This window comes from Andrena cerasifolii, chromosome 3 (assembly GCF_050908995.1).
Source record: "Andrena cerasifolii isolate SP2316 chromosome 3, iyAndCera1_principal, whole genome shotgun sequence".
NCBI lineage: Eukaryota > Metazoa > Arthropoda > Insecta > Hymenoptera > Andrenidae > Andrena > Andrena cerasifolii.
The window spans coordinates 13113456-13140144 of record NC_135120.1 but is presented as its reverse complement, the minus strand read 5'-3'; the positions used below and the strand labels follow the sequence as shown (position 1 = coordinate 13140144).

Here is a 26689-nt window from a genome sequence, read left to right as displayed (position 1 = left end):
ATGTACTGTTATAATATCGACCCTCGTTAGAATTTCTATGGGAAATGGTGCGATTACAATTCTCTTCCGACATCATCAAAGAATCTTTTGAATCTGCGTGATGATTATCGTTCCTTTATACTTGTTTCATTTCTTTCGCATGCTAATGTTAACTTTTGTAAGTTTAATTCCAGTACTGATAGAATGAAACGTCGATTTTTACATTGTACGTGTTAGCGAAGTAAGATACAAGGTCTAGGTATATTTCTCATTGTTCCCGCGTAAGATAGTCGTCTTTTCAATAATAGCGAATTCGGTACCACGCACTGACTCCGCACTGGTGCCAGAAAATGACTTGGATTGGTTGTTTCTGATAGAAAGGAAGATAGCTCTATAAGAATCAACCAATCAAAGTCATTTTTTGGCACCAATGCAGAGTCAGTGCGAGGTACAGAATTCGCTATAAGTCTCCCGACTTGTCGGTCCTATCCTTTAAACGTTGAATAAACTTGCACGCACTCTGGCACTTGAATTCTTAATTCAAGTAAATTTATTTGTTTGTCGCTTGTATATATTGGTAAACTATCAACCTTAATAAATTCGATGAAGTAAAGTACCGATACTGTTTTCTATTGCTTCAAGTTTGGCTTTAATATCTTATATCAGTTGTATTGTTAACGTCTAACGTGTTTCATATCGCCTTGATTTAATGAGCGCGTGACTCTTCGCAGCATTGGAAAATGAGGACCTATGAATACCATATATTGTTGCAACGATAAAAATACTAATATTAATAATTCTTTCCTGAATCGTAATTCAATCGAACCTTTATAATTAATAATCGATTATTAGATTCCAAACTATAGGTTTATAGTTAAAAAGAAGCAACATATAGTAATACGTATACGTTATACATTTTCGGTATATTTTGGCATAATACTGGAAAATAGTACGTTAAATGGTGCATATAATAATTCAATTGTGATATGTATATACGAAATAAGACGAATAAATTTTACATTGAATATTTCAAATATTGAGACTCATTCTTTCAAAGAGAGCCACATTTAATACAGTGGCGAATTCAGGAGTCTTTCTTGGAGGGGGAGAAATATGTAAAAGTACGTAAGTACATTTTTTAACCTTCTTTTACAAGATTTAAAATTTGCTTGTAATTTATATTTTAATATCTCTATCTGATACTATAGACTATATAATTAAATTCACATTAATTATTTATACAGAATAGTACATAATGTTATAATATTTTTCTATTTTATTACTCTTGGGGGGGGGGAGTCGCCCCCTCTGGATCCGCTCTTGATTTAAAATATGAATATGTACATATATGTAGCGACATTTACATGACCTACATGACTGAGACTGGAGCGGGCTGGAGCTGGAGCAACGAATTGAAATTGCTGCGTTAATCACCTGCTGTTCTGGTGTTCCAGAATATATTTTATGCTTTCTTCTGTAGGTATAGTCGGATCACGTTAATACGATTTAGAATTTGATTTGTTTTATATAGATTATAGGTACCTATGCATACATATATACATGCCTACCATACCTATTCGACGACATACGCACTACGTAAGAAACAGTTTGAAAGTATTGTAACAGATTCTGGCGGGTAACGAGTATAGGTAAATGTAAATGAACCACGATGGGGAAATTGAACGTCACAATTTTACGCTACTTAACCAGGGATGATTTCCGTGTTTTAACAGCGGTATGGATTTGTATACTTTGAATAGTTTAATCTTGTACTTATGTGTGTTTAGTTTTCTTTTAAATCTGCTGAATGTATTTTAAGGTTATACATTCAAGTTTCGGTACTTGGCGTTTCAACATACTTGCATAAACATACGATACACTTGAAGAAATTTCTAGAGAAATGATATACTTGTATGTGTAATTGTTTAATTGAATCGCCGAGGTTTTATAAACTGTTAACTTTAGGAAGAGTAGAGGAATTATGCTTCGAAGGAAGATGTTTGTCAGAAAGCACATGCTTCCCTGTTAGTGCCTATTAATGCCTATTAATGCTTATTTTAGCGTCAACCAGTCTTTTAACATTCCAAGGCTGCGTCGAATCGTTTTCTATGCCAGTGTTTGACATTTCAGATCGAGATGGGAATGAAAAATCATGAACTCGTTCCTGCATCGCTCGCTGCTCAGATAGCAAATTTGCGTTATGGCGGAGTCCATAAGTTAATGAAGGAACTGTGCAAGCATAGACTTCTCAGTTATGAACGTGGGAAACATTGTTAGTTGGTACTAAAGATCATTCGATGGCAAAATGCTTTACGCATAGTTTCAATTGCCTATTAAAATGAATTATTGTTTTACAAATTGACCAGAGAGAACAACAAGTATGCATAGAAACTAGAATGACAAAGTATTTCTTATGTCTTTTTAGACGATGGTTATCGATTGACGAATGCTGGCTACGATTATTTAGCTCTAAAAGTTTTGGCACAAAGAGGTACTGTCGTTTCTTTTGGCAATCAAATAGGTGTGGGAAAAGAATCCAACATTTATATAGTTGCCGACGAACAAGGGAATCCAGTTTGTTTAAAGCTGCACAGATTAGGGAGAACGTGTTTCAGAAACGTCAAAGGTAAACGAGATTATCATCAGCATAGGAAATCAGTGTCGTGGTTGTACTTGTCAAGAATATCTGCGACAAGAGAGTTCGCTTATATGAAAGCACTTTACGATAGAGGATTTCCAGTACCAAAGCCGATCGATCTTAACAGGCATTGCGTCGTTATGGAGCTGGTTGAAGGTGGACCCCTGTGCGTTAACTGTTATATCTCGCTATCTTTCGTGTCATCTTATTTGATGTATTCGTAGAGTTCTAATCAATATTTCATTTCGTGTTTTAGATGTGGCGTGTACGAAGTGGACGATATTGAATCGCTTTATGACGAGTTAATGAATTTGATAGTAAAACTTGGAAACCACGGTGTTATTCATGGCGATTTCAACGAATTTAACATCATGATAACCAGCAGTGGAAAATCAATTCTTATAGATTTTCCACAAATGATCTCCACCGAGCATGTCGATGCCAAAATCTATTTCGATAGGGATGTGAATTGTATTCGCGATTTCTTTAAAAGACGTTTCGCTTATGAAAGCGAGTTATACCCATCGTTTCAAGACATTTCGTAAGTGTTAAATGTTGGAACGAGTAAGTTGAAAAATAATTCGTTGGTTCTCGCGCCTAGGTATTTGTTTATAATAGTTAATTTATGTTTAGAAGAGAGGATTGCATCGACGTAGAAATTAAGGCCAGTGGCCTTACTAAACAGATGGAAAAGGATCTTTTACAAGAAATGGGAATGGTCGAGGCAAAAGAGGAGGAGGAGGAGGAGGAGCAGCAGGTAGAGGACAAGGAGCAGAAGGAAGCGAAAGTTGAAGAACAGTTGGAGAGAGAAATACATGATGGAAAGGAAACTGTTGACGAAAATGAAATTGCTTATTTACAACTGCAAGTTGAGAACTCCATGAAGAATGAATTTGGCTGTGTATCGGAGACTAGTACATCGGTATCAGCGAGAAACGGGAGTGAAAATTCAATCGCATCGTGTTTGGAAAATCAAATAACAGAGGGAGATATTCGATACGTCGATATAAATGTTGATCGCCATAACGAATCTAGCATGGAAACGTTTGATTCCGAAGACGAACAGGCAAAGAGTATTTATAGCGCGACAACAACCGCTACCATAGCTCCAGAACTCATTAAAAGCAAGGTGAAGGTGGCGTTGCAGAAACGCGACAAGAGAGGACAATCCAGAAGAATTGTTGTGAAAGGGGAAGCGAACGCGGTAACTAGAGTTAGAAGAGAGACCAGGGATACGATTAAGCAATCGACTGGAATATGGGGATGGGAATAAAAGCACCACAACATGCGAGAAAATAATGCAAACAATAATAAAGTTTTATTCATTAATACGTTAGATTCTTTTCGTTCTCGAATGGCGGTCCAATTCCTTTGTAACTATGTATGTAAGTACACATGCATATATGTACATGTATAACGACATTCCTCGAGTCTGTATAAAAAGGTGAAAGGGTGAAAGTAAGAGGAAAGAACGAAAATCGATCGATTTCTTTGGATTTATGTAGGTACTGTTTTATTAACTCTGAAGAATATCCGATTCTCATCGGAATCTTGTATTTTTCTTCATACAGCCGAAAAGTCAGAGGTACGAACTTGTGTAACTTATTATATGTATTACATTATATAACAAGTATATATTATATCGTTATCTTACAAGAGCAGAGTTAGGAGCGATGGGGCCACAGTGATGGAGGGGGAAACACCTGACGCAGGCGCAGTTCATGCACACAGAACCACCACTCCTGTAGGTGTTTCCTTCTCCATTCACTGCGGCCTCATCGCTCCTAACTCTGTACAAGAGAATTCAGAGCTAAAATTATAATGTACGAACCGTTCCTAATTTCCTATTTGTCCATGTTTAGGGAGGGGCGAGGGGGACGGGACGGCCTCAAGTCGGTTGTTAAAAATAAAGGGTGGGGTAAAAGGAATGGAAGAAGGGGCTGAAGGTGGAGGTGGAGATGGCGGTGAAGGCGGAGACACTGATATTTCCCAAGTACTATTTATCTAATCTTTGTTGCTCGATAATCGAAACAGTGTTTTTGTTTTTGGCTTTTATCAACGAACGATACCAAGAGTTGGTAATTTTGTAAGCTTTCAATTTTATCTCGCCACTCGTAGAGCGCAAGGATAACACGGTTACGGGGTATCAATGCTTTCTGTAATTGTTCTTTTCAAATGATCCCACGTTTATTAGAAGGAAGACAAATCATTTGAAACTTAAATCCCACCTACATTCTGATAATGCGAGCAAATGTTAATTTAATATTTAATATCTGGATAGACATATGTTCAATGCAAATTCAGTAAAATTCATTAGGTGATTATTCAAATTTATTTACAGAATAGCCCGTTCTGGGTGCGCCACTGAGGTAGTATTACGTAAGTATATGCAAAGAATGATGATTGCTTATAGGTTAATGCTGAATTCGTAAATTTCTGCAACATTAAAATTCTTTGGCCGATATTCATAGTCGCTACTTATTCTTAAGCAAATACTTAAGCATGCGGCATCATCTACTAACCTAGTAGCTAGTAAAGGATGCCGAATGCTTAAGCATTTGCTTAAGAATAAGTAGCGACTATGAATACCGGCCTTTGATTCCACTCTGATTCTGGGTTTGAGGGGTGTAGCTGCGTAGCTTCGTGAGTGACATTACCTACCTAGTGCCCGAGATACGAGAAACATAAGAAATTGTTTAAAATAGATGTGCGCGTTTTGGAAAATAGTAGTTGATATCAGTGAGTGCCGGTGTTGTTCTTGTGAATCGTCATTAATTGATATACATATAGGATTAAGATATATCGCTCGTAAGGTTGCACGCTATAGGTGTTCGGTTACTCGAGACGAAAGTTGCTTCGAATCCCGTATTTCCAACAGTGTAGCTGTTAGTCGAACGGAGTTTCTACATCGTAGCAGGTATTCTGTAGGTTCACTGCAAAGCTTGAATAACAGCAAAATTTCGGCTAGTGTCGGTTCCAGTTTTTACGAACAAGTTATTTTTAGCCTTGATGGTTGCTTCGTTGCCCCGTGATCGCCTTAAAGTAAACCTTTATAGCGAATTCGCTATCTCGCACTGACTCTGTGCTGGTACCAGAAAGTGACTTGGATTGGTTGATTCTTATAGACCTATCTTCGTCTCTATCAGAAACAATTAATCCAACTCATTTGCTGGCATCAGCACAGAGTCAGTGCGAGATACCGAATTCGCTATTAGTTTCCACAAATATAAATATAGATAGAATTTCGCAACGGATCAACGACCTGAACTTTGAACCGAATATGTACAAATCTACCTAGACGGCGACCGATCGGTGCTTTCGTTCCTCCCATTCGACTCCAGAAGCAAAACAAAAAGTAAACGAGAGATTGAACGGTGTTACTTATACGTATACGTACATACCTACTACCAACTCGCTAGGGACGAGAGGAAAGTATAGTTATCGCGAGCAATTAACGCAGAGAGATGTTTGTCAATGACGAAAACGTTTCTGCAGGGTAGGAACGATAAGAACAGCTCGTCGTGGTGATGGGGAGAACTAACCGTGCGCGGCTGCCTTATATAACGCATTAGTTTATATATATATATAAACTGCGCGCTTCTTCCCTAGTTCGAGTCTGGTGCCAGCGCTCTTTGCGAAACTTTTCCGTGGAGCTTTTTAACTTTAAACTTGAAACGTTCGAATCTCAACCGTCGTCTTCTGTCATGGCCAAGGACAATCTCTCTGCTGTTCTCTACGGCATTAATGATCTTCGGCTGGTCAGTATGAATTTTAACCAATAACTTGCACGCAAACCTACTATCTCTGTACTGTATGTAACTAATGGAATAGTTTCAATTATTGAAGAAAATTTCACCTTTTATTAATTTCTATTTCTATTGTATTCTATCGAGTCGGGAAAGTTTTTTCAACGCTTTTATAAGCGCGAAAGGGTTGTCCTTTCTTTTCCTCTTTTTATCTGCTTGTGATTATGAATAAAAGATTTATCATTCAGCATTCTACCGTGTAGGCAATTGGTAGGTACTAGACGAAAGAATTCCACGAAACTTACCTATTTTTACACTACCACAACTTGCACAATTGCTTTCTCACATCGGTAAACACTTGTTATGATAACTGTCACGTTTTACCTTTAGCCAACAGTTTTTAGAAATTTCGTACTGTCTGCATCTCGAGATGTAGATACATACCTATTCTATAGATAGTGCGATTGAAAGGTTACTGTTTCTCACCTTGATGAATTCGGGCACGACTAATAACAAGGAAAGTTAAACGTTAAATAGGCACTGCCAGGGCCGTTGCTGGCGGGGGTGCAGAAGGTGCCCCCGCACCTGGGCGGCCAAACGTATTTTATGTAAACTTTTGATTAATAAACATAATAATCGAAACTCTTTTGCATGATAACTGTTTAAAATTATGTATGTGTAGATATAAAAGTAAACACTGCATATTAAATTCTTAATTAAAGAATATTGAATTAATAAGAGTGGCAATATTGTTTTTGCACCTGAACGACCAAAACCCAGGAACGGCCCTGGGCACTGTACGGTACCTACGGGCGTATATAAATATTTACCCTGTCGAAAGTAATCCTCAATTTCATTTCCTCGCTTTCTCTCTCAATTATTAATTCAAATGTTGGTTGCCGTCAGCGCGATTAAGTTTTTCAACAGCCACTGTAGAGGTGTGTATCGACGTCGCGAGGATTGCACGCGAAGCACGCCTCGCGGAGTGAAGAATCTAGAGACTACCTCGACATGATCCCTTCGGTTCGCAAAGTGATCATGTCGAGGTAGTCTCCAGACTCCGTGCAATCCTCGCGACGTCGATACGCACCTTTAGTGTCAAGTACGAGGCGGCACGGTACGGTACGGTATATGTGATACTAGCTTTACTACTCAGCTTCGCCCGAAATTTAGATTCTGATTTTATAAAAAAAAAATTTTCATTTTTTTATGAAAATAGTCGCATTCGTCTGGATTGGTAGGACAATGAGTTGAGGCTTATTTCGTGATCCCAGAATTTATCGTTCAAAAGTTTTTAGGCCAGAGACAAACACACAGACATATAGAAGCTTTCTGCTTTATATATTAAGATGTATACAACACCTATACGGAAGCAAATTAGACGAGACGAATCAATCATACGCTCATAGAAGGTCCTCTATTTCTGTCCTCATTCGCTTGTTATACTCAATCTCTTTCGTGTCATTACCACATTAGAGTCGATCATGTTCTATGCAAATAGGATGCGCTAAGAAGTCGAACACTATCAGTGTTCCTTCTCGAGAATTCTTTCTCGAGAATTTCTCCAGAAATTTTATAAATGCTTATTTCTTATTTCTCAAGAAATACTATTTTTTCTCGAGAAACTTAAGTCTACGAAAATTATTATAAATCTCATTTATTTTCGAAATTGAATTTTTAGTTAGTTCAATTTGTATATTACTAGTTAATCGCGAACGTATAAGCACATCTACAATTTATAATAAATCTTAGTAGCATTAGAACCTATATGAATTACAATAGAAAATCTCAGTAGAGAAGATTCGACATTATTGACTGGTGAAGGTGCTCTTAAATTCTTATTTAACAATTTAGAAAAATTGTATACCTACTGAATTAAGTAATGAGTTTCTTGTGGCTATTAAAGAAGGAATATCGAAAAGAAGAGACAAAACTATTGTATCTCTTATAAAATTGTTGCATAGGTAATGGAAAATCTCTTCAAAAAGATTCAAAAGACGCGTTTGTCATTTAGTATCCACGACAGATATGTATATAACGCCAAAACAATTTTTAAGCAGCTAGACTTTTCGGAAAATATAACAGTAACCATGATTCTCCTGAAAATACTGGAAAATTTGCGGGTCCTCAAAATGAAGAATTACCATTAAGAAAATAATTAGAGATAGCAATCGCAGGGAGCCTCCAAGAAATTAGTATCTACCAAGAAGATGATAAATCTGGACTTTTACAAAGGAATTTCATATTTTTCAGTCCACTGAAAGGACACCCAATTTACCATAACTTTTGGATGTGCTACATAGGATTAAGTCAACATCCACTCAAAACGAAAGAAAGTTTTCTACAGCTACAGATTTTATCACAAAAGAAAGAAACAGATGAAATACAATTTTAAAATAAAAAAGTAATGTTTCAATTTCTGTCCACTATCGCATTGTCTGCCCGGTCCACTAAGTTGTTTGGAAGAAGTAGTTTATCATGTAAAAATTAAACTAAACTTTAAGGTTTATTGTTCTTTGTCGTTGAATGTTTGCATCTTTCTAATTTCAGGAACAAACTCCCATCGAGGAGCCCGACCAGGGTGGTAAGTGACCTTTAATTTTATTCGACCCACAGTACGGATAAATTCATACTTGCAGTAATGGTTCGGGAATGTAATTATTTTTTTAGGCAAAATTATAATAATATTCAGGACCGTTCCTGGCGGGGGTGCAGAAGGTGCCCCCGCACCCGGGCGGCCAAACCTAGGGGCGGCTGCAGGCCGTTTATTATATATAAAATTTCGATTAATAAGAATAATAATCGAAACTCTTTTCCATGATAACTGTTTGAAATTATGCATGTATAGATATAAAAGTAAACACTGCATATTAAATTCTCAATTAAAGAATATTGAATTAATAAGGGCAGCAATATTGTTTTTGCACCTGAGCGGCCAAAACCCAGGAACGGTCCTGATAATATTTATTTACGGATATTACCCTTTGGCACAGACACGAGTAAATGGTATCGAGTGTACAATTTAAAAGAACATAACATAATTTGGGATTAATTATTGATAACTTATATGCAGGTATAAGGTCTTCTACTAAGTTAGCTATTGCGCTCTTGAACGTATATAGGGATCCGGAAAAGAAGTCAACCAGAGGTTCAACTTTGTTAGCAGACTTACATAGTCTATTAATAATGATACCCTTACTGAAAGTTGTTCTGTAAGAATTTAGATGGAAAATGGGAAGTCTTCTCAGTATCCTAGGTGGTACATGTAGCTTGAATAGTAACAATATCTCGGTGCAATGTATATAATTGTTTAGCACCTTATAAATGAATACCATATCCCAGATAAATCTGCGTTGCTCAAGGGTGCGCATTCCACTAAGCTTTAAGATGGGTTCGTAGTCATGACAAGTTCTAGAGAGGGGGGATTCAATTTTAAGCGCAGCAAAACGCAGAAACTTATGCTGAACATTCTCCAGACATTTGACATGGCAGTGGTGGTGTGGGTTCCATATGCAGGAGCCATATTCAAGGTGTGGGATTACGAGAGCAGAGTATAAAATTTTAATTAAGCGTCCGATAAGCGTATTTTAATTAAATCAAGCTTTCCTCTCACCTTTTCGAGAAAAATTCTACCTCTCTTCTTATTCGCGAGGTGATACGAATTCGGCTATATAAATCCATAAGTAATTATTATATATTTGTTGCTGTGCTTGGGTCGTCCGCTAGACAAGCTAATATCTCATTGTCAGGTAAAGAGGGTAAAGAGGATAAACAGGTACGAAAGGAGTGACGACGTGGTCGTAGGCATAGTACTAGTGGAATTTAGGTACCTAGGTACATACTTCCATACAAGCTGCTCGTTGCTCGTAACGGTCCCATGCCCGGACGATGAACAGTAGGCAACGATAGGTGCCTATTCAGTGGGTCGCGCTTTTAACGCAGAAACATTATTTGGTAATTCTAGAGGTGCTGATAGAAATGGGTTGCGTTGGGATCTGCGGTTCCGACGTTCATTATCTGGTAAATGGTCGAATAGGCGACTTTGTGGTGCGCGAGCCTATGATCGTGGGCCACGAGTCTTCTGGTACGGTTTCTAAGCTCGGCAAGAACGTGAAACATTTGAAGGTAGGTTGAATGAAGGACGGAATGGAATATTTTCTGCTCCTTATCTTGTTCGTGACGTTGCGTTCGCCCCGTGCGTCGTCGTCGGCGTCGAGTCGTACACTCGAGTATACCTACGTACTTATGGTATTATGTACAGCTTGGTGGTTGCTTGGTAGAATGCTTATGACGCAATTCTCAGCACATGTGTAACATGTGTTTAATTTCCTTGTAACATTTACCGTATCTTTCCGCTTTCAGGTTGGCGATCGAGTAGCTATCGAGCCGGGTGTACCCTGCAGAACATGTACATTTTGTAAGGAAGGACGGTACAATTTGTGTAAGGATATAGTCTTCTGTGCCACGCCTCCGGTGCACGGCAGTTTGAGACGTTTCTACAAGCATGCAGCGGACTTTTGTTTCAAGTAAACTACTTGCTATTAACTTGAAATTATGTAGATACCATTTTAGAGATTTCATTTACCACTTTATCTTCTCGTGTTATTTCATCTTATTGTTAAACGTTGATTATTGCAAGCACCTGTAAGAAACTCGTGTATCACGCACATACCTGTGCTGCAGATTACCAGACCACATGACACTGGAGGAAGGAGCACTGTTGGAGCCTCTATCGGTTGGAGTACACGCGTGTAAACGCGCGAATATTGGTATCGGTTCGAGGTTGTTGATTCTGGGTGCCGGGCCGATCGGCCTCGTAACACTCTTGGTAGCCAAGGCGATGGGTGCTAGTAAAATTGTCATTACTGGTACGTAGGTATTTTCCAACTTTCGTGCCTGTAGTCGTTTTATTTAAACCTGAATTTCTTTTATCCCTCAGATTTATTGGAATCAAGGTTGAGCGTTGCGAAGACACTTGGCGCTGACGACACACTCTTAGTGAAAAGGGAGTACACGGAGGCCGAAACTGTACAGAAAGTTTGCGAGCTTTTCGGAGAAGAACCGGACAAAACGATTGACGCGAGCGGAGCTCAGGCCTCCATCCGCTTGGCAATCCTCGTGAGTTTTACGTTTTACCTCGTTCGCCTTCTTCTCATCGATCGGACTGGACTTACCGACGCTTTCTATGTGTATTTTCAGGCGACTAAACCCGGTGGAGTGGCAGTTTTTGTAGGGATGGGTGCACCAGAGGTTCAAATTCCATTGATCCATGCGCTGATAAGAGAGGTTGACCTCAGAGGAGTGTTTCGATACGTAAACGAGTACGTTCTATAATCTACATGTACCATTTTGTACCTTACCGATGCATTTTACTTGCATTTGCCCTTATAGAATAAGTTCTTACAGTTATGCATCTGGTCGAGCTTTCGCGTACACCCGAATCTTTTACTCTCTTTTCGTACAGATACATATATATCTATCCTATTCTTCTGGTTTTGCAGTTACGCCGACGCCCTCGATCTCGTGGCCACTGGAAAACTGAACGTGAAACCGTTGATAACTCACAATTTCAAACTAGAGGAGACCGTAAAGGCGTTCGACACTTCTAAATCAGGACAAGATGGTGTCATTAAGGTCATGATCCATTGTAACTAGAGTTGAATCGTTTGAGGGCACCGATAATGCACGTACATTCTATAACTCTATGCCGTCTTAGAATACTATCCCCCATACGTTAATATGTACATAGAACATAGATGTTATGCTGAAAGACAGTGTGCCGCATGCGACGGGTACGCCTATGTACGTATATACTTACATATGTGCATATGTAGACCGGCTGTTATTCTTACCGTGCCTGAGATAAACGTCGGGATGGAAAATTTTCTCTCTTTTAAGATTTTATTGCGCAAACGCTGTGTAACTGCACTAGGAGGATACCGTTGCGTAACGCCGATATCGTAATCTGTAATAGTAGAGCTCTGGATGCCTCAGAGAATATGAATTCTTCTTATCGTTTGCGTGCAATTAGAATTGAAATTTCAATGTGTGATTTTTTCATTATTTTTAAGCAATCAGACTGCACATTTCGCGTCCAATCCAACAACTTTGTTTGTAAATAAAATGGTTCTTGTTGCTGGTAATTTATTATCTGTTTAATCTGTTCCAAGCGTACATGTGCATATAACAGCCTTTATTTAAAGAAATGTTGATTGGACACAAGTTAGTACCTACCCATATCGTAGTAAATTTACTCAGACAACGTGACTTGTGGTGCGTTTTAGGAAGGATAAGGGATGAGGGTAAACGATGGCAGATTGAACAAGTTAAGGTTTTAATACAGGTGATGTCCCCGTATCACGTATTTATCATATGTAGGTATGTGTACGTGGTTTGTAGTCGGGCTGGATTACGTTTGCGATAGGATAGATACGTACGTCGGGTTCCGCCCTGAATGGCTCTATGAATCAGAACTATTCACGGGCAGAGGGACTTAACCATCTGCGATATTGTCTGCCAACAATGACACTGCATGACATCTTCTATTAGCCTTCTACGTTACCCAAGTGGTGGGCACTTGAAACACACAGTCTGCTTTGGAGTCACGCCCGTGCTTCGCTGCAGTCCAGTCGAATCAAGTCGAGCCGAGTTATATACGTATATCGCGAATAGACTCAGCACTTGAGAATACTAAAAAACAGTGCGTATAAACTCTGTTTGCTCTTGTTTACACGTGTAATGTTATCTAAGTACCTATGCAGCTATGTACGATTTTTCTGTTCTGTCCCAAGTATTTTCGTAATACAAGCAGGTAAAGCAAGTTTTTAAAGTTGAGAATAGAATGGCGCGTAGTAGTAGGGGAAAGCGTAAAGCACCGAGCGGGCTTTATTATCGGGGTGGTGGATAATTAATTAGAGTGGCAGTAGGAATGTAAACAGTGATGCGGTTGGACGAGGCGAGCGGCGAGCGGCGAATTCGGTTCGCCCGACTGGAAGATTTCGGTGTATTCGGTTTGGTCTTTGGAGCAAACACAATCGACGTCGGTGTGTTTCCCTTGAGAATCGACGGACGTGGAGGTGGACGCGACGGTGAGGTTGTCGTGGATGGCGACGAAATGGACGCACGGCGAACGCTTTTCGTAGCCACGGCAACCTCGGCTGCAGTACCTAGTAAAGTAAGTATATAGGTAGTAGCAATTCCAGTAATTATTCGTCTCGCTAAATTGTCATTGCTCGCTATACATACATGCACGTATGCGTACTATAGTGGCAATGACTGTACGAACGATGATCGTACAAACAATCGCCCGATGGATCGTCTGTTTACGTGCTGCTGGTCATTTTCGATTACATATCTATACGTACCTACTTTTATGGGAAAACGCAATATTGAGAAGTGTAACTACAAACATTAAGAGTGAAATAATAGACCAAACACTGAACAAAATTGTCAGAAAAATTCCGGGCAATTGATTCGATAGTTGTTTTTTTAAATCAAAGAAAATGACACGAAAACTTGGTTTTTCTGTGGTTCTCAGTCGAGTGACTATGAAAGAGAGGTAGATTCATTCTCACCTTGCTGTTCTCTCGCGCGATAAAACACCCAAGTACCTACCTAAGTAAGTAGCTCGGATCGCGATAATTCATTTCTATGAATCCTATGATTTTTGCAGATACACTTTGAAAGCGGAAGGAAACGTTCGAGGTGACATGATGGTTTTTTCGTTTCTGCGTAGGAACGTACATCGTATGTATCCTATGTATTAGTATGTACACGCATATTTAAACGTTGCAGCTGCCAGCAGGTGAAAATTTCAAGCGACTCACCGAAGAAAGTTTGCGGACTTGACTTTCTATCAGATTTTCATTTACAATTTGCAGTTTACACTCGAGGGGATTTCGATGCAGGTAACGACATGTCACTAACAATACCTAAGTGGTGTTAACTATGCTGTAATTGGGAATCATTTCAGCTCCATTGATTGCGATGAAGTATGTACATACATTATGCGTATGCTCACTTTATCATACAGATGCGAGGTGGTGGCGCGCGTCCCATTTCCGCGTCCAACTATCCAAGCTGATTCTTGCGTAATCCCGTTATATTAATTGGATCAAAGGAAACGGCTTAGTCTAAATATGTAGGTATCTAGAAACGCGCACCTTATAGCAGGGGAGAGTAGGGTAAAATGGGACGCTTAACTTTGGAGGGTGATAACATAAAATCCGAAGGAAAAAAAACGCGGGACTTCAACAGGTATCCTAAGTGGACCTTAGGCTATAAGAAAATCAAAGAGTTTGTTAAGAGAAATATTTGGCAATAAAGGAAAATGAGATTTACCGGAGGTATTGAAATCTTCGCTTCGCTCAAGCGGTATGGTACCTAAAGCGGAACACCCACTTCAGGACCATGTAAACGTACAAAATCTTTATTCTTATGATTTAAAAAGTATTCATTTATGTAAAAAACTGTTAATATATGTTTTAGGTATAACTGTTACAGATAAAATATAGCAAAAATATATATTATAGAGTAAAACTATACAATGCGCTCCAGTTTTAAAGAAAGATCTATAAAATCAATATTGTTTAATAATTTATTATCATTAACTTGCAAATAATATAAGAAATAAATTAAAAGAATGGTCACTTCGTTAAAATAACGATCGGAAATTCAGATACGTATATTGTCACGAAGGAGAATTAAAGGAAAAATTGGTGGATGATTAGTTGAATTGACGGCTCGTATATCGAAGTCGCGTTAATGTAGACGGGTGGAGGGTAGGTAATCCATTTTCCTGAGACAAGAAGCAGGCCACACCGAGATGCGCGTAATTACGTTAAAGTAATTACGTTATAAGTACGATGTACAGTCAGGAGAGGAGAAAGGAGGACTTTCTCGAGGAACAACAACAGCAGCAATGAGCAATCGCTGTTGCAAGCGAAGCGACTGAAGCCAATGAACCATGGGTCCACAGATTTTTCTAGCAGTTAATCGTTATCGTTAGGATATTCGGTGGCGATAATCGAAGCGAAATATCTACGGAATGAAGAAGAAGAAGGCAAACTACAAGCGAGACGCGAGAAAGGTGGAAGGGTGGTAGTTATCTCGCGAGTTGGCGTGGGAGGTCACGTTGGATAGGGGGTAGGTGAGGCGACCCACGACCTTCGACCAATCACGATTCCAGCTTGAAACTGGGCTGCCAATGGGGATGCCGACGGGGTGACCTCGTGCGCGATTCTCCTTGCACTTTATCACCGAGAAACCACCCCCACGATGCTAAAAGGTGAAACCTCACCTTTCCCCGGCCGCACGCGCGATGGGCGCGGTAGAGCGCGATGCTCTACCTACATCTCTGACATAGGTAGGTACATATCTGGCCCATCGGATATCATGGAATATTAAGTCCAGTCAGAGGAATATGTACGTCGATGGTCTGTGTTTCTTGCTAGTTCCGGCCCGATAAATAATTCGTCTCGGCTGATCCTTCCTTTTCCTACGCGTCGTTTGCCAATGGAATCGAATCATCCGGCGAAAAGACAAGCGGCGATGGATTACTCAGGTAGGTACGTCGAATTCGAATTTGAATAAGCGAGGATTTTTCGGACCCAACATACGAGAGACGCCAAGTGGGTATTTTTATCGATCGAGCGCAGAGGAAGAGAAAGTATTGTAGGTAGGATTTTTTTGTTCCATCTGGTAGGCGTTGGAGATGCTTTAACGTTAACGGATCCCTTCGCCTTTCGAAGGCTTTCTCGAAAGGTTCTCGTCTGATCCGACGTTTCATTAGTCCTCTAATGCGTCTGGTACCCTGTAGGTCGTTGTTGCGCTCGGGAAGGATCTCTACCCTTTTTTCTCTGACGAACGGCAAAGATGCGGCCGGGATATGGTATGCCGGCTATGTGCCGGAGTGACTGATGAACCGTCGGCTAATTACCTTCTCTCTGTGCCTCGTAATACGAACGTATTAATAACCTGCATTTATATATCCGTGAAAAATGGCTGCTTATCCTGCTCCTTCAACGTAGAAGCTTCAGAGCTGCATCGTTTGGGAGCATGGGAACCCCCTCGAAAATACGTGAAACGAATGCGTTCAAGTACCTGCGTACGATACGTAAGCAAGTGGAGCTTTTTCCTATTACCTAATATTTTACGCTCCTGACCGTTCGGGAAATTTGACGCGCGATTTATTTTGAAAGTTGTCGTGACATCCGATGTACTTAAGTAGGCACCTACACGGTCTGCGCGATACATATTCCGAAAGATCAAAGCACCTCGAGCGCGCGTTCCGTGTACTCCAGCTTTGACCAAATAAAACTCGGTTTCTTCGCTTCTTCCAGACGACTAGGCTGAGAAAGCGAGGATGGGAGATATGAAGTTGAACGACCACCTTGATCTTAACCGTAATCCCGAAGAGCGACGAGCGTCAAAGCTTGGCGGGGATTCCTCGACGATGCGACGCGGTGGTGTCTATCTGCCTTCACCCTCTCTCACCCCTACCCTCTTGATCGCTATTATTCGCGTTTTCGGAAGTCTCGAACGTGAATCGAGGTTGCACGAACCGACCTCGGAACGGACGAGACAGCAACATTCTCAGTGGCTGCGATCGCTATTATTATAGTCCCGCGCCGATAGAAAATCCGAGTTCGGTGTTACGCGCAAGTATCCTCTTCCTACGGCAATTCATAATTCAGTGGGTTTTTGTCGGAGCACTTTGGAAATATTAAACACGGTAGACGCAGCACGCGTAAGGGACGTCGCGACAAAGCCGCGGCAGGCTCAAAGCGTTCCTAACCCCTGTATCCTACCACCGTTGCTCTCTCGATCCGGTTCGTTTCGTTTCCTTTCGAGTCTGGCTTCCTCGAGCCTTTATCGATTGAAAAACTGCCGCGAGAATGGCTAGATCGTCGATGGAGTCGGATAAGTATACAGTGGCTACCTCGATTGAACATCCAAACAGGAATAAGAGAAACAGGTTGAGGGAACGTCGTCGAATCGAATGGAATCGAAAGGGGTGGAGTGGGCGATAGGAGAGGACTTCGGAGCGAGCAGCTGTTGAGGGCGCGCTAGGGCGTCCTAGCGCGAGCTGGACCTTCGACTCGTAATATGCCGGATATGCGTGTATTGAGCGGTGCGAACGACCGACCGGAAGTAATTAGATCCGCATTCAAAGCTCCCCCCGGAAGCGTCGTGCTCCGCATCGGACAGCATTTTGCTGATGGGATGAGACAGGCGGAGTGGGGTGTCTGGGGTGTCTGGAGCGGCTGTGGCTGTGGCTGTGGCCGCGGTGGCCACGTGGAGGGAGAGGAACGTTAGTACACGCGAGCGAAGGGTAGACCGCAACGCCAGCGAGGGAGTAACGATACTTCCCGAGTCACTTTTCCCCCGGCCCGGGAGGAAGCAACGTATCGCGCATTAGAAGGCTTGCGTTTCAAAAGGATCTGAGAAAGAATGCGAAGCCTTCGTGAGCAGAGTTTAAGAAAATTTCTCGGACTCGTAGCGAACACTCCCTGTCTCTATAAATTGCCGACCTAGCGCTCCTAGCTCGTAGTTCGTATTTAGCAATCCCTCCGAGCATTTGCTGGCGTTGGCGGGGCGCGCGTCTCGTCGATGCGAAGAGTCGCGAGTCTGTCGCGAAGGAGTATCTCCCCACCGATAACTTTTTATCGCGAGTGACTCTCGAGCAAGGAATATGAATTGTTAATAAGAGGTAAAAGCAATTTTATGTAGTCTACGTAACGGCGCGGCGATACATTCTTAGAAGCGGACTTGCCTGCTGTTTCCCCGCTTCGTTTCGCGTTGGATCGCCGTGATTCGCACCGCTCCACGCCACCCTGCGCGGTCTATGTAAATCGTGCCGACATCCACCGCCACTCCTCACCTCCCGTCCCAACCTCCACCGGCAGCCATTCGCATACATTACTTAGTTTTTATTTCGTTTCGCATTTCCTCTCCGACATTATTTTCATAAGAGACTTTCCGCTCGCTTAAATCCCCGCCTTACCTCACTTTAGCGGAGCTTACCTACCCTCGTTTCATTACGGCTCGTCCGTTTCGATTCGTCGCGCCGCGTCGCTTCGCTCCTCGCCCGGCACCGCGTCTCTGCGCGTGTAAACAGTGCAGGTCGACGTTTAAACGGAGGTACGTTTCGCATGTACCTACGTAAGGACGAATCGTCGGGTCGCGCTCAGTGGTGGTCGCGTGGCGAAAAATTTAATAGAACTGGCCGGATGATCGATGTAAGATAGTTGACACGGAATAGCGAAGATTACGAGGGGATGTCGGTTTGAGTGGTTGGTTCCCGTTCTCGTACCCGAGCGCATCGGGCGCGCACCGTGAGCAAACGCTATTCCGAGATGAGCGATCGCCCCCCCGAGACAGGATGAGACGAAACGAGACGACACACAAGCGCCAACATTCGCCCGTCGCTTTGCCACCCCATCCAAAGTCATCGTCCGCCTTATCTCTCCACCATCTACGGATCCACCGCCCGACCTGTAATGGAAGGATACTGGACGAATCTCGAGGAGGTTCGCCGAGATAGTTTCGCGAGGCGAGTGTTACGATCGACTCTGCCCTAGACCTTCGCACGGCAAGGGATAAGCGTTATCGGGCAAGAAAATGGCCGAGGCTTTTGCCTGACTTTCGCGAGAAACATAGGCACGTGTTGTACCTACATGTATCTATTTCTAGTATAGTACAGGAGAACCAAGCGTCCCGGGGACGTACCTATCTCATATTGAGCGGCAGTTGCAGGTGTCCACTTAGCGAGGAACCGAGGAACCGAGGATCGGAGATCTGGAATCGAGAATCGCGAAGCGTGAATCGGGGAGCCGATCGAACGAATCTAGAATGGCATCTGCGAGGGCTACGAAACCCCAACGTGACAATCGCGTCGCGTCCGTCAACGAGAAGGGAATAAAAAGAACCGGGAGGGTTTGCCTCGGTGGGAGGAGACGAGGGCCAGTAGAGAGACCGACGAATCGACACAGGGTGTTTTAAAACGAGTGCTATCGATAATCGAAATCGCTTCGGGGGTTGCGGTTGCCCGGGGCTCTAGGGTAAATCTCGCCGTTCGCCCTCTTCCTCCCCTGGGCGGCGCGGCGCTGCGCCGCGTATACAGACGTATGCGCGGCTCTGTTGATCGTGCACGCGGATCTAACCGGCGCTAGTAACGGGCGACCGCTTGCTCTTTCTCTACCCACCTTCCTTTTCCGTCGATTCCAAGAACGTAGTCGAGAGTGACCGTGCCTGTTATCGGTCTTCAATGGCTGACCGCGACACTTTCGTCGTTTGACCTGTAATCCTTGCCTTCCTTCTCATCTTCTTCTCGCGGCGCGTTACCGTCCCTATCATTTCGCTTCGCTCTATTCTCTATCCTATGCGGTTACGATTCTCTCGATTGCTATCTATTCTTCGCGATCAAACAGTTGCGCGATAAAGCACGCAAGCCTGCAAACAGATAGCTCGACGATCGAGGGCACCGCGAGCGGGACTATTCGCTCGGCCACCGAAATCCTGCGAAAACTACGTTTGCCTACCTGTCCATTTCTCTACTTCGCTATATGTGTACGCGCATACACATGCGCGTGTACTTTACTCACCTGTGTGCCTTCCTGCCTGCGAATTGACGCGTGTGAACGCACCCTGATTTTCTACCGAACATCTGTTCCGATCCTATCGCGACTTTATCACCGACTGCGACAACCGATCGTTTCGCGATCACGTCGCCGTCGGTCTCACGCTGTAATCGATTTTTTATCGTGCGCACGCAGTGCGAGTCGCATCCAGTGGAATCGTTGGGCCATCGCAATCGTGGTTCCTGCCTTTCTTTTGTTTCGCAGTCGCGCAACGTTCGACGGCTTATCGAGCTTCCTGCTCAGGTATCTTTCCGCGCACGGGAAAACTTTGATCGTTATTTTCTTCCGGTTGGATGGCTTGTGGGAACCGGGCAACCGGGCAATTTGGCAAACGAACTTTCCCGCATTTCGAGCTACATACTTCGTATTTGTATAAGGTAGCACCGAACCACTGTCCTTCGTGGAATTCGCTAAGTACTTAGTTAGGTATGCGACGTCGAGCCACGTTTCCAGTGGAATCTCCTTGAATTCACTTCTTCTACATTTTGCAGCGTGTATGAGGAGCGCCCGCGTCTTTCGTGAAAAGTAATAAGGCGGAGCGAGGCAGACGGATCGAAGACTACTTTATCCCTTCGGAGAAGTTTCAGCCGACGGAAATTCTCCTACTAGGGGATCGTTTTGTCCTGTATTGTCCTCGCGGACGAAGCGGCGGGGCGGGGCGCGGCACGGGTTAAATGTACCGAACCTCAGATAATAAACAACAATAATACGCTCTCGAAATAAATAACGCCTGACGGATATCGTGGGGATACGAAACTTTTGTCCCCGAGTACCACGCACGATCGTTCGTCATTCCAGAGAGTCGTTCCAGCCTAGAATCGATAGCTAGCGAAAATTCGCTTGTTTTCTTCAGCCACGGCAATGCTCGACAACGCCAGAACCTGTCGCGACACTTTAAAACTTTACCATTAAGTAGGAGGGAGGAGGAGCAACCGAACGAAAGACGTTTCTAGGTACCTATGTAGGGAAAGTACCAAAAGGAAGCTATTTTATGGCAACGGTTAGTTCGTTGATAAAAATGAGTGGGGGAGCACGCGTCTTTGGTTTAGAGCTGTAAAATCGTCCACGTGCTGCGTGGATCTTATTTTGCGTACTAAAAAGACGTTTAAAAAGTTTAATAACTTCAAATTTTTATTTTAGTGCTGCTCAAAGTACAGTGGCTCACAGCAATAATCGTACACTCTTTAATATCGCATAACTTTTTTAAAATTAACCCAAACGACTTGAGTTTTTTTTAGAAGCTGGAAGGATTAGTTTGCTAAGTGACGTGATTCGATGTTTTTTAAAAAAAAGCACTTGGTCGGAATTACAAAAAAAAATAGAAAAGGTCGTTTTTTCAACTTTTTTTGTGAGCCTATAATGAAAATTAAAAGAAAAACCGTTTGTAGATTGAAGTAAGTTGTATACGTGCCTAAAATTTCATGAAAATCGATTAAAGTTGCTCTGAGCTATAAACGCTTAAAGATCGCAGAATAAGATCGAGAATCGCGGAAATTCCCAAAATCAGCGATTCTCGACCTTGTTCTGTGATCTTTAAGTGTTTATAGCTCAGAGAAACTTTAACAGATTTTCATGAAATTTTAGACACGTATACGACTTACTTCAATCTACAAACGGATTTTTTGAATTGTCATTACAGGCTCGCAAAAAAAAGTTGAAAAACGACCTTTTCTATTTTTTTTGCTATTCCGACCAAGTGCATTTTTTTCAAAACGACGAATCGCGTCACTTAGCAAATTAATCCTTCTAGCTCCTAAAAAAAACTCAAGTCGTTTGGATTAATTTTAAAAAAGTTATGCGATTTTAAAGAGTGTACGATTATGGCTGTGAGCCACTTATGTACCAAAGGTTAAAATTTTATCTTATAATCGTATATTAATTCATAAAATCTTAAATAAAAGATATAATTATCAATTTTTTTTGCATGTTTGCTTAGCTTCCCCATCGTGTCCTCTCCCTCCCTCCCCTACCTATACTATATGCATACGTATACCTAGATGAAGACAGTTAGATGTACGAATGAATAGGGGCAGAGAGTAGCAGCGTGGTTGAATTTGACGAGGTGTAGTCAAACAAGGGAGATGGATGAAGTTTGTTTGGGTAGAGGTAACCGGGCGTCGTCCTTACATTTGCCATGTTCCTTTGGTTCCGATGCTCGCCGCGAAATGTGTCGTCGTGTAATGCCGTGGAAACTGTGGAAAGGCACGACACTACGACAGCCTATCCATGTATTCAGCTATGTTGTAGCTGATGCATTATAGCGTTACTAAAATCATTCGCAACCATTCGTCATCATTTGCGAGCGACTCTCGCTTTCGCCCGGTCTGTGCAAATAGAAGGGGTGCCCTTGGGCAAATAGTTGTGTTCGGTGCGCTGTTCGATTTTAGGGACCACGCGGGTCGCGGACGCGAAGATCCTCGATTCCCATCTTTTTCGCAAGCATGTAGATTGTGTAGTTAAGTACTTAAGTAGGTAAATGGCGAGGCGTTGCTACACTTTTCGCTCAACAACCGACCGAGGGTGTTGCATAGTCTTATCCAAAACAAGGAACTTGATTTAAGTGCGGTGGATCCTTGAAATGACCGAAGGACTCCGTCTTAAAGGGAGCGAGCGGAACAGCAGAAGAATACGATAGACAGAATCGGAGAAAGAAGAAAAGAAAAGAAAAGGCGAGAGCTTAGCACAGCAGGGAAAAGGGAAGAGGCAGAGAACGAATGGAAGAAGGGCAGACGTAGGAAGAGAGTTGAGAAACAGAGGAATCTGCTGGATGGCGAAAGGGAGACAGACGGTAAGGGCGCGCGTACCTATCTTACATTCAAAATAGCAGGGATAAGAGTAAGCTCGGGGATGCGGACAAGGAAGGCGGGCAGAGGTGGGGGCGTACGAGTAGCCCAAGTCGAAAGTCTAACGCGGGGGAAAATCCGAAAGGTGGGGTACGCAGGTTGTAACATGCAAATTTGAACCTTAAGGGTTTTATGTCGAACGATATCTCTGAATCATCTCCCCTTCTCTCTGGCCGCGTCGATGGTGGCCCTTGGAGGATTTCGACCGATTTTATCCCAAGTAGAATTGTCTGCCGCGTTCAGAGAAGGAAGGGGGACGTACTTTTTCGCTGGTCGTTTCCTCTTTCAAGGGATCCGCTGGATCGCTCGTCCGCGCGTCGTTAGCAGATGCTATCCCAGCTATCTCTGGTCGTCGCTTTAACGATTCTTCGATCCTTGTTTCCTAGCGGTCGAGCGGAGCCGAGTGGAGCCGAGGCGCACCGATGCCGGTTTTCAGTAGCCAAGGGTTTATCGATGCGCGAATCGCGACGAAAGCTTTCGCGGGAGGGTCCTTGGAACATTTCGCGGCCTCTGATAGCGGAAAGTAGCGGCTTAAAAACATTGACCGGTCCGCGTGTTTTGGCGTGCGCAGCGTGTTTATGAAAGCGGCTCGGCGCGCCAGGACCCTCCTATCCGATTCAATTTAGATTGCGATCTCGATCGGCGCGTACCAATAAAAATACGCGGCCCGGTCGTTGCATGAATTACGAGGCGGAGGCGGAGGCAGAGGCGAGGGCAAAAGCGGCGTATTAAAATCGTTCGCAATTCTGTATCTGATCGGTTGTTTGGCACACTGTAGGTTTATACGCTTATGCGGCTCGTTTTTCTCGACGAGTTGATTTTTTCATCGGGAAACGATGGTTTCTCCGGCCTTGCAGAATAATTGTCGACACGTGCAAATGGCACGGTACGACTGGACCGTTTGGTAGGGTAATGGCAATCGTTAGCGATATCCAAGTGTCGTGAAATCGGCGGTGGGTGCCGTGCCGCGGGAAAGCGAACGACGGAGATCGATCGTAGGGATTTTAATATCTCGGAGCACATTGGTCGGGTTTGCCATTCGGTAGTCACGAGGCACTTTGCCCATTCATCATAGTAACGTAGTAGGTTACAGCGCGGAGGGCGCGCGATTAGAATCAGTTACCCTTTACTTGCGCGCGTTTGCCGTCCCCGCGGTGATGGGTAACCCTTGATATCCTGGACAAGGATATCCCCTCGGGTGCCATCTGCCAAGGCCCGCTCCGCTCCTTCTATCTCCTACCATTCTCCGACCTTCTATTTTGTCGCTACGGCCTCGTACGTCCTACGTTGCCTTGAAAAGTTAATAAGCTGTGTGCAGCAACGCCCGCCACCTACCCTCGTCTCCGTTCTCCCTAACCGTCCAACAATTAGTACAATTAGGTGCTTTCTTTTACCAATTCCCTCGACATTAGGTACAGGAATTTCGATAAATTCGGCCGACGGGTATCGACAATCGTGACGACACACGAGGCACTAGAATTGGTCCAAACAACTTGAGTTTTTTTTAGAAGCTGGAAGGATTAGTTTGCTAACTGGCGCGTTTCGTCGTTTTGAAAAAAAGGAATTTGGTTGGAATAGCGAAAAGAATAGTAAAGGTCGATTTTTAAACTTTTACTTGTGAGCTTGTAATGAAAATTCAAAAAACCCGTTTGTAGATTGCAGTAAGTTGTATACGTGCCTAAAATTTCATCAAAATCGGTTAACGTTGCTCCGAGCTACAAACGTTTAAAGATCGCAGAATAAGGTCGAGAATCGCGAAAATTCCCGAAATCAGCGATTCTGTAGCTCGGAGCAACGTTAACCGATATTGATGAAATTTTAGGCACGTATACAACTTACTGCAATCTATAAACGATTTTTTTTTTTGAATTTTCATTACAAGCTCACAAAATAAAGTTTAAAAATCGACCTTTACTATTCTTTTCGCTATTCCGACCAAGTACATTTTTTTTCAAAACGACCAAATACGTCATTTAGCAAACTAATCCTTCTAGCTTCTCAAAAAAAACTCAAGTCGTTTGGACCAATTCTAAAAAAGTTATGCGATTTTAAAAAGTGTCCGAATATTAATGCGAGTCACTGTATGTATGTACTTGTGCACTTGCCTACCAGGCCTCGCGGAAGAGGTCGGGCATCGGGATTTTTCACAAACTGCTCTTTTGTTCCTTATTTATTGCGACATGAATAAAACACGGAGCTGGTGGGCGGGGGATAGCGGGACGAGAAGGGGAAGAGGGAGATGGTCGATGTATTAAATGCGGTATAATTTTCAAATTTTGAGAAATAAATAACGGGTAAACGATAGGCTGACTCGGGCGGGGACCCTTCCTCTTCGACGTCTACGTTCCCCTCGAAAACCGCGCATAAATTCTCAAGGACGGATGGTTCGATGCTAGCGGAAGATTCTCTCAGGGAGCAAGGGGATTGCTTTAGAAAGTATCCTATTATGTTCGCGTTGTTGCAGCGAATCATCCAACAAGTGTTTTCGTTCCCGTCGCTGCACGATCTGCGAGCCACGAGCCACGAATAGGTAGCGATCACGAATCGGTGAGCTGTCGTTCGAAGGAACGTATAGAAAGGACACGGTAATGAATACGGATGTCGTAGACTAAGGGAATTCGAGAAACGTAGGCCAGCGACACACGGTACAAACGTTTCTACCACGTTTCTTTAATTGGTGGCATTAATCACGCTTAATTGCCGAGTATCTTGTAACGGTGCCAACGGCTGGTTCGTAAGCGTCTCCCCGGTCGAGTTTACCGCAACTCTTTGACCGCAGAGGCGTAGCGAAAGCTGCAAACTCGTACCTGCTTCGGCCGATCGTCTACGTTCCCCGTTCTTACGCCGCTGTGGATTAACCCTGAAGAGCAGTAACCGGCATCCGTGGCTGCAATTAGTACGATACCGCATGGAGTGGTTACCGGCGCGGCGCGTCGCGTCCGAAGGGCCGCGTAACCCAAACCACGGCCAACTACTCTTACCACCGAAGCCGACCACCGAAACGTCGCGCCCAACGAACGGGCAACTGCCATTTAGCTACGCGAACGTGTGTACAAGCAGTCTCCCTTTCCCTTTGCTCTTCCTCTTTCAGATTGGCGCGTCTACAAGCAACTTTAATCTTCTACCAAGCAGAGGCACGGTCGTCATTTGGCGATGCTGGAGGCTGCTGCAACCTGCAACGACGTTGGAATCGGCTCTGCCAGAGGGACGAGGGCTGGCATTAATGAAAGCAGCGCGCATTAGCTCGCGTCCTGCAATATTAAACAGAGCACGAGTGTTTTGCACCGAACTTGGCTTCGGCCGTGTTGGATATCGATTTTGGCGAACACACAGCACGGACGAGTTCATCGTCTTGACCATCTCGGTCCTTCGTTGCATCGAGCTTCCCAGAAGCCGCACGAATTTTCATACATTCGCTGGAGTTTTGCATTCTCGCATGCTGCTGCCTCGCGCGCAGTTCGAAACAATAAGTGAAAGTCAAAGTGACGTTAATTCGCTGAGGGGTGGGAAAGGAGGAAAGACTTTAGGTCGTCGGCGTCGGACCACCGGTGAGTCGAGATTTCTCTTCGCGAGCGAATCACTGAATCCAAAGGATTCAGGGAATTTGTCAGTCGGTCGTGACAGAGTAGCCGCGCTGTACCGCGCCGCTCCAGTCACCACGGGACGAGCATATGAAATATTCAGGCGCTTTCCATTAACGGGCCGGTTTATACTTATCGAGGATAAAGTCAAAGGGGTGGTTCGGCGAGTCACGCTTGGGATGCGAAGTAAAGGGTAGCTATCTTTGCGCGCAGCTTGTATTCGTTCGTGTTTTAGCAGCGACGCGACCGCAACGGTGGCGTA

At 43.3% G+C, this 26689-nt stretch overlaps 3 protein-coding genes across 5 annotated transcripts; all 3 read left to right on the top strand.

Annotated features, from left to right (window-relative positions):
- The first annotated feature begins 1553 nt into the window (after positions 1 to 1553).
- Positions 1554 to 3946, top strand: Riok2 (RIO kinase 2). Of its 2 annotated transcripts, none has more exons than XM_076808244.1 (5): positions 1554 to 1714; positions 2110 to 2251; positions 2405 to 2783; positions 2874 to 3158; positions 3251 to 3946. In XM_076808244.1, the coding sequence occupies exons 1-5, from the start codon at positions 1649 to 1651 to the stop codon at positions 3888 to 3890; spliced, it is 1512 nt and encodes a 503-aa protein (XP_076664359.1). In that variant the 5' UTR covers positions 1554 to 1648; the 3' UTR covers positions 3891 to 3946. The 2 variants fall into 2 exon arrangements, with proteins under 2 accessions (XP_076664359.1, XP_076664360.1); XM_076808245.1 differs by lacking the exon at positions 1554 to 1714 and adding an exon at positions 1871 to 1890.
- Positions 3947 to 6211: 2265 nt separating this feature from the next.
- LOC143366839 (sorbitol dehydrogenase) lies at positions 6212 to 12506 on the top strand. The gene is made up of 8 exons (XM_076808258.1): positions 6212 to 6375; positions 8914 to 8947; positions 10328 to 10488; positions 10726 to 10889; positions 11047 to 11231; positions 11303 to 11481; positions 11563 to 11684; positions 11865 to 12506. The coding sequence occupies exons 1-8, from the start codon at positions 6322 to 6324 to the stop codon at positions 12016 to 12018; spliced, it is 1053 nt and encodes a 350-aa protein (XP_076664373.1). The 5' UTR covers positions 6212 to 6321; the 3' UTR covers positions 12019 to 12506.
- Positions 12507 to 12633: 127 nt separating this feature from the next.
- LOC143366845 (uncharacterized) lies at positions 12634 to 14702 on the top strand. Of its 2 annotated transcripts, none has more exons than XM_076808266.1 (5): positions 12634 to 13063; positions 13290 to 13537; positions 14036 to 14067; positions 14158 to 14270; positions 14336 to 14702. In XM_076808266.1, the coding sequence occupies exons 2-5, from the start codon at positions 13304 to 13306 to the stop codon at positions 14455 to 14457; spliced, it is 501 nt and encodes a 166-aa protein (XP_076664381.1). In that variant the 5' UTR covers positions 12634 to 13063; positions 13290 to 13303; the 3' UTR covers positions 14458 to 14702. The 2 variants fall into 2 exon arrangements, with proteins under 2 accessions (XP_076664381.1, XP_076664380.1); XM_076808265.1 differs by having other exon boundaries at positions 12634 to 13174.
- The last annotated feature ends 11987 nt before the right edge of the window (positions 14703 to 26689 follow it).